The sequence below is a fragment of the Grammomys surdaster genome, unplaced genomic scaffold (genome assembly GCF_004785775.1).
Source record: "Grammomys surdaster isolate TR1022 unplaced genomic scaffold, NIH_TR_1.0 242, whole genome shotgun sequence".
Classification (NCBI taxonomy): domain Eukaryota; kingdom Metazoa; phylum Chordata; class Mammalia; order Rodentia; family Muridae; genus Grammomys; species Grammomys surdaster.
The window spans coordinates 5658904-5666752 of NW_021604687.1; the positions used below are offsets into that span (position 1 = coordinate 5658904).

The 7849-nt window shown below is 50.1% G+C and overlaps 1 protein-coding gene across 1 annotated transcript in view; it reads left to right on the forward strand.

Annotated features, from left to right (window-relative positions):
* Nub1 (negative regulator of ubiquitin like proteins 1) overlaps positions 1-6412 on the forward strand; it is a 37337-nt gene extending 30925 nt beyond the window's left edge. The window contains exons 11-15 of the mRNA XM_028774684.1: positions 258-410; positions 2622-2768; positions 3727-3822; positions 4647-4821; positions 5012-6412. Of these exons, the coding sequence (XP_028630517.1) occupies positions 258-410; positions 2622-2768; positions 3727-3822; positions 4647-4821; positions 5012-5190 (750 nt within the window). The 3' untranslated portion in view covers positions 5191-6412. The remainder of the gene's footprint in view (positions 1-257; positions 411-2621; positions 2769-3726; positions 3823-4646; positions 4822-5011) is intronic.
* Positions 6413-7849: the final 1437 nt, after the last annotated feature.

The following is a 7849-nucleotide window of genomic DNA, read 5'->3' on the forward strand; positions in this document are numbered from 1 at the left end:
AGGCCTGTACTACCACCACCAGCTAAACTCGGAATGTAAGAAAGAAAGAAAGTCACTCTGGCACTCCTACAACATGGGTATGTTACACAGGCAGGGGTAGTGTTTGTTTCATTCCTTAACGGTAGACAGGTTAGACAAGCTTAGCATCTGTCTGAATCTCACACACAGTAATTCATGTTTGATAGCCTGACTCCTGGGCTTCAGCTTTGCCAAGCTTTAATGTTGCCCCCGTGTCTTCTGCTTCTCCCTGTTTGTAGGCACGTCAGCTCTTTAAAGAGCTCTACATTGATCCATCAAAAGTTCACAACTTGTTACAGTTGGGGTTCACAGCCCAGGAAGCACGGCTGGGCCTGCGGGCCTGTGATGGGAACGTGGACCATGCAGCCACCCACATTTCTAACCGCAGAGAGGTGAGTTTTCATTTCTCTCTGCCGCACCCAGGAAGCTCTGACCCTTAGAGAAGGTTAAGAAACAAAGACATGGTAACTTTATTTCTCAACTGGGTAGGAAAAGGCCAGACAGAAGGCCAGAGCCGCATGAAGGAGCACAGGGTCAGGAGGGCAGGGGTAATGTATTGTCTTCCCTTTTTCTGAGGCGGGCTCATGTAGTCCAGGTTAGCCTCAAACTTCCTCCAAAACCATGAGTAACCTTGCTCTGCTGATCCTCCTTGCTGGTACCTACGAGGGCTAGGATTACTGGCATTCATCGCTCTTGGTTTTCTGCAGTGCTGGGGAGAAAAGAAACCTGGGGCTTCACTGATGCTGGGCAGGTGTCTCGGCAGGGCCACACACCCCCACGAATGTCTTAACCATGTCAGCTTGAACCAGAACCAGGGTGGCTTCCTGTCATGGTGGCAGGTTATGCCTCTAGTCTCCTCAGGCTCTTGCTTAACACCATATTGAGTTTATGGAGGGTTTTTCAAAGGCAGCTGAGAGGCCACTATGATCATTTAGAATTGCCTTCTTGCCTGGAGACATGTCAGATCAAAAAAATGAGGTCTTAAAAGCCACACTCTTTATAACAAGTACACACACACAAAAACACACAAATGTTTAGTATTCTAAAATCGAAAGAGGGATCTTGTTATACCCAGTTGTACAATGAAGAACCTGTGGTCCTGAGAGCTGGTGATGTGGTCAGTGTTTTCTCAAAGCTAGAAACTAACAGTCTCCTGGAGCTTTTCAACCAGAGACTCACTGTATGAGAGAGTCTTCCTGTTTCCCTGAAGTACAGCAGTCTGTGGGCCACAGTGGGATAGGAGAAGCCACTAGTGATGTAGGAGTGGAGCTGTGGGTTGGTTGTGTAGTGACCTGTCAGCAGGGCTGTGTGAATGTCTCCTTCACCACAGTCAGCCTCAGTTGGTCCAGTTGTGGTCCCTGGTCCTCGAAGCAGAAGTCAGGGACAGGTCAGGTGAAGCCGCCTCTGTATCATGTAGTTGAGGACGGTAGGAAGCGAGCCTCCCTGACAGTGTTTCCGCCTGTTGCTGCTCCTCCACCAGCATGGTCTCAGGAAAGCCACTGCTTTGAAGGGATTTCTTCAAAAATATGGTATAATACTTGTAGTTCATGTTGTTCTCCCAGTTGTGATATAGTTCAGCTGTCTCTCCCCATGACTGATCTGTTACAGATGAGGTGACCGGTGGCTCACAGACTGCCATTCCAGTGTGGATGAGCCAGGACGGTGACTCAAGCCAGTCCGAGTTCTGTCCTTTGGCCCTATGATAGCAGAGAACTGATTTCTTCCTACAGCTCATCCTGACACACACATACATAAAACCAATTAAAATGTAATGAAAACATTGCAGAATGCTGGGGTACATAAGACACCAGAAATCAATGAGCATGTTTGCATGTATGTGTGTAAGCATGTGCATGTCATACATGTGCGAATTAAGTTATAATCACCCGAGAAAAAGCCCTGAAGAAAGTGATTCTGGGGTTAAGTGAGTTGGTTACCATATTGCCGAGGACCTGGTTCTGTTTCTATTACCCCCTTTGTGTCTGATCACATCCTAAATCACCAGTCCTTGAACTTTGTGCCGATGAGCCAGCCACCCTTGGACCTCTCGTTGAGGCTGGTATGAGCTGAGACCATTCAGAGTCCAGCTGGGAGCTGGCCAGGGCAGGTGGTGTTGGAAGGCACACCTGGTATGGCACACAAGAGGCCCTCCCAAGGGAGCTACTGTCTCAGTTCCTGAGGTTCTTTGTCACAGAACTAAATGGAATCAGGGTGTTTTTTTTTTCCTCTCTCCAAATATATAGAACCAGAGTGTCACTCATGCTGGCAGCCACTCTACCCTAAGTGACATTCTTAGCCCCTTGATATGAATCCCTGGGAAGTTAAGCTGAGGCTTGGATGACCTTCCACCCTAGCAGGAAACTCTCCTGCCCCTGGCACCTAAGCATATAAGAACCTACCTGTTCTTATGAAGTACTGTGCTGACTGTTGCCACTCCTGGGCCTCAGCCCAACCTTAACACTGTCCCTGTGCCTCCGGCCACTTTTCGTGGCAGGATAGGTAGAGGTCCCTTTCTGTTGTTCTCCAGCCCAGAGACCCTGACAAACCCTGCAGATTCCTGTGCTGCCTCCACCTCTAACTCACGGAGCCTTCTTTTCCTAAAGGAACTGGCCCAAATACGAAAGGAAGAGAAGGAGAAGAGGAGACGCCGTCTGGAAAATGTCAACACTTTGAGAGGAATGGGCTACTCCACACAAGCTGCCAAACAAGCCCTTCACCAGGCCAGGGGCAACCTGGACGATGCCCTGAAGGTAATGCTTCCTGGCTTGAGTGTGAGCACTGGGTATACCCACCAGCCCAGCCAGCTCCTGTGACTCTGCTTCACAGCCTTCCTGTGATATCCCTCCTAAGTCTCAGGATAGTTGGAGATGGGGTGCAGTCAGGTCTGCACAAACCAGTGGTAGACAGAGATGAATGCACAGGGCCAGAGGACAGTTGGCCTGGCGCTCTTGGGATGGGGAATATCACTGGTGATGGGGCTGACCAGGCAGGGACCAAGGTCACTATGTCAGCATGTCTTCAGGCAGCAGAGCTCCCTGCACCCATCCTCTGCTTCAGGAGGCCCAACTTTCTCATTTTTTTACTTGTGTGTGCATGTACACCCATGTCCACATATTTGTGTGTCTTTGTTTTATTTTTTGAGACAAGGTCTCATTATGTAGCTCACGCTGTCCTGGAACTCAATATGTAGACCGTAGACCAGGCTGGTACCAAACTTAGAAATCCGCCTGCCTCTGCCTCCTAAGTGTAGGGTTAAAAGTGTGCACCACTATGCCCAGCTCATATACATTTAAGTTATAATGTAATTTGAATATGAAGCTTGCAGTTTTGTGTTAGACAAATATAAAAAACAGGGAAGTCTAACCATCTGAAGAAACCAGTGAGATTCAAACTGTTAATTCAAGAAGGCCATGAAGCTGGAGAGATGCCAGTTATAAAGTACTTATCTTGCAAGCATGAGGACCTGAGTTTGATCCTCAGAACCCAGGTAAAAATGCCAGGTGTGCTGGGCCACATCCTTGTACTGGGAAGGTAAAACAGGAAGATGCCAGGATCTCCCTGGCCAGCTGAGGCCCCCCTTTCCTGCTTCTGCACAACCTACTGTAACATTCTGTCCTCATTTGTCCCCCGAGTGGATGCTCTAGGCTGTGCACCTACATGTGAGATGGTGGTTAGGTGAGTAAAGAACATCCCTGTCTGTGCTTGCAGGTTCTCCTCAGTAACCCCCACATGTGGTGGTTACAGGATTCAGACCCTGAAAACAACAGCCGTCAAGCAAGTCCTTCTCAGGAAAGCATCGACCAGGTGAGTGTCGGTGATGTCTGTCACTGTAGCAAGTGCTGGCTGGAGCCATGGGATGGTGGCAGGAGGAGTGCGCCTGCTCCTAGGCTTTAAGCAGGACCTGCCATCTCTGGGAGGACCTCAGGCATGTGCAGCAAGATGGATGTGGTTGGGGAGCGGGGGGTTGAATGAGAGGAGCTTCTGTAGAAGGGAAAGGGGATGGGAATGATAGTGCACACCTTTAATCCTACCAAGCACCTAGAAACAGAGGCAGGTGGGTCTTTTAATTCAAGGCCAGCCTGATCTATATAGTGAGTACCAGACCAGGGCTACATAGTGAGACTCTGATCCCTGAAAACAGCAAGAAGCACTGCAGTGGGAGGTACCCTTTGCCTTCAGTTCTCATTTGCCCCTTTCCCATGTTCCACTGTTCTGTTGGTCCTATTCCTCTGCCTGGGATCTAAGAGGATGTCACTGTGTCCTGTGAAATTCAGTTCACCATATACCACATGTTAGCATGGCCCATGTATTGTGGCCACTTAACTTGTGGTTAGATTTTCATATACTTGCTTTCAGCCCCAAGGTGGCCAGTCCTGAAGTGAGTGCCTAGGACCTGTTGGACCAGGTCTTCAGATACCCTGTCTACATGGCCTGTTGTCTGTGGGGGCTGAATAGGGCCTTGTCAGAAAGAAAGGCCAGAGGATGCATGCTGCATTCTTTAATTACATACAGAAACCCAGGAAGCAAAGTTGTAGGTGCTGTGCCAGGCTGACAGTAGCAGATGTGATCGTCCACCTGACTGTGTGGGCAGAGTGCATGGTCACTTCTAACCCTGGGGTCTCTCCTAGCTGGTGTACATGGGCTTTGACACAGTGGTGGCTGAAGCTGCACTAAGGGTGTTTGGAGGCAATGTCCAGCTGGCAGCTCAGACACTTGCACACCATGGAGGAAGCCTCCCTCCTGACCTGCAGTTCTCAGAAGACTCCTCCCCCACACCATCCACATCCCCGTCTGACTCTGCAGGTAGGCCTGGGGTCTGGGTGCCTCACTCATGGCTGCACTCTGCTCAGTGTGAGCCGATGGCAGCTGTGAGCCTGAGGCAGAGGCTAAGCTGGAGGCTGAGGGGTCATCACTAGGGTTCTGCCAGGACAAGGTGGCTACCAAAGGCACTGTCGGGCACCTCTCCTCTGTGACCTGTGGTGTTTCACTGCAGGGACCTCTAGTGCGTCGACAGATGAAGACATGGAGACAGAGGCTGTCAACGAAATCCTGGAGGACATCCCAGAGCATGAGGAGGACTACCTCGACTCCACGCTGGAGGATGAAGAAGTCATTATTGCTGAATACTTGTCCTACGTAGAAAGTATAAGTTCTGCCGCAAAGAACAACTGATCAGAAATAAGTGCTACGTTTCCGCTATAAATTCTGTCGTTGTGAATGGTTGAATGCTTCTTTGCGTTCCTCTTGCTTTTCAACGATTTTGCTCTAAGTAGGCCTTCCTCCTCAGGTACAGGGCCCAGCGTAGTGAAGAGACTTTGAGACTTCGTCGGTCAGAGGACAGTCTAGGAAAGGGAATTCCCCAGCCCAGCTCTGCTGTTCCCCTTCCTCCTCTAGGTCTGCATCCCTTACTGCCACTCTGTTGGTTTTCCATCCAGAACAGGGAAGCAGGTCCCCTGGAGGTCCCTGGGGAAGGTCTGCAAAGGGTCTGGGACCCTGTCTCCTGAGCTAGCCCTCCTGTGCACTCCCCCTCCCCTTCCTGCTGCTGAAACTGCCCTCCTTAGCCACCACCCCTGCTGTGCAAGCTTACCTCAGCCCTGGCTGCCCTGCCCTACCCCTTGAATCTTCATTCCAAGTGCTGTAGATTGCAGCAGTGAGGTACAGGCCGCGGCAGATGGTGCAGATACCTTGATCTAGAAATGTCAGTGTTTTGTGCTCTCAGATCAGTAAAATCTGTACTTAAAATTCAAGGTTGCAAAATCAGTTTCTATGGATTCTAAATTCCTCATACAAAATGAAAATCTTTTATTAAATGGAAAAGTTTTAAATGCTAACCACAGTAAGTTATTTTTAATTAACATCTCTAGACTGAAAGCTTCCTGACAGCCAAGAGACCTGAGATTGCCATCTGCTTTCTCAAGTCTCTCCCTGGGTTTCCTATGGCTGGGTCACAGCAGACCCTTGCTGAAGAAGGGGCTGTCAGCCTTTGGTTGCTTAGTCCTGAGTGTGGACCAGGCAGATAGCCTTCTAGCACCCAGTACGGTAGCAGCCAGATGTGGCGTGGGCCAAATGCCACTGTGTTTCTGAGAACCTCTCACCTGAAGCCTTGGCAGCAGACTAAGCTGGACACGTATGATCGTCTCTAGCTATTTATTTGTAAATGACACATTTACTTGTGTGGGGACGGGCAAACATACCATAGCACAAGTCTGGAGGTTCACAAGACAATGTGTGGAAATTGGTTCTCTCTTTGCACCACACAGGTACCAGGGACTGAACTCAAGTTGTCAGGTTTGGTGGCAAGCCCCGCTCCCTGATGTTCTTATTGGCCCCCTTGCTGTTCTTTGGAAGTGAACGATGCTGATGGAAATAAACGTGGGGAATGCACTTGAATGTCTTTGGTCTAACGCAGTAAATTGTTTCCCAGCTGTTGGCGTGATCATTCAATTCTGTGTTGGGAGTGAGTGGAGTATAGCCCCCAAAAGCAGCATGGGAGGCTGGAGTGCAGCTCTGCAGCAGAGCCCACGTTGGGTCGGTGTGGGCTCCATCTCCAGCATCCAGAGTTCAGGTATGACCAGGAATGAGCAAGTCTCAGCAAAGGGATGTGAAGCAGGCCACCAGAGTCTGTGTCTTCACACATGCAGGGTGAGGGGAGTTGCCTTGAAACCACTGGCCAGCCAGTTACTGCCCTGGGCATGGTGCCAGCTGTGCTTGCTGGCTTCCCAACTGTTTAAATGCTGATGGAGAACACTTAAAACCAGGGTGGCACTGCCATGCTAGCAGGCCCTGACTACATGCGTCCACCTATGGAGGTACACAGTGTTGGGGAAGGGCCATGGGCAAACGCCACCAGCAAGACACTCTGGCTTGGAGACTGTAGTGACCATACAGGACAGCTGAAGCTGGAGAGTTAGCAGCCTGGGGTGGGGTTAGAGAGAATTGGTACAAATTCTGTTCTGGACAGGGTAGGGGAAAGAGACAGCAGAGTGATTTATGAGTTGGAGGGAAATGGTTCTGGGTGCACCAGGAGGGTGTGTTGTTGGGAGAGGAATGAAGGTAAAAGGCTACCAAGGCCTTTCGCAGAGCCCCACAAACCAGGAAGGAACTGGACTGGACGTGGCAGAACACCCAGAGGCTGGAGGACTGGGCAGGCATGAGGGATGGTTATGGGGGATGAAGTCAGCCTGAAGCTGTACAGTGAGATCCTGGGTTTGGTGTCACTGATGCTGACCATGTCACTTGTTAAATTGTTCTTGTGGCCAGGCATCTGGCAGAAAGTTCCTGTTCCTTCCTCTGGCCAACTAAGCGTGTCACCTGCTTTCTTCCTCTCAAAGGCTGAGCATGCCCTCTGCCACTGAACTAACTCCTTCCTGGTGTGTCCACAGTGGACCTGTGGCTCAGCATTTAACGGTTCCACACATACGCAGCCCGCAGCTGCCAGGAACCTGAAGAGTGCAGGGCACCTTCATGTCTTCAGCATGAAACCAAGGCCTCTGCTAGAGAAGTAGAAACCCAATGCAAAATGTCTCAGTGCTTTCCCAAAACCACACAGCAACCCATCATAGGCTCCCATCTGGCTCCCAGACAGTCCGAGTCCATCCTTCCTGCCAGCCCTCCTAGCAGGGTTCTATCTAGGGAAGATAACAATAGTTAAAAAAAATAGTGGTATACACCTTTTATCCTAGCACTAGGGAGGCACAGGCAAGTGCCTGTGTGAGGTACCTAGAGTGCAAGGGCAGCCTGGTTGACAGAGTGTGTTCCAGGACATCCAGAGCTACACAGAGAAACCCTGTCTCAATCAACAAACCAAATTGTATGTGTGTCTGTGTATTGT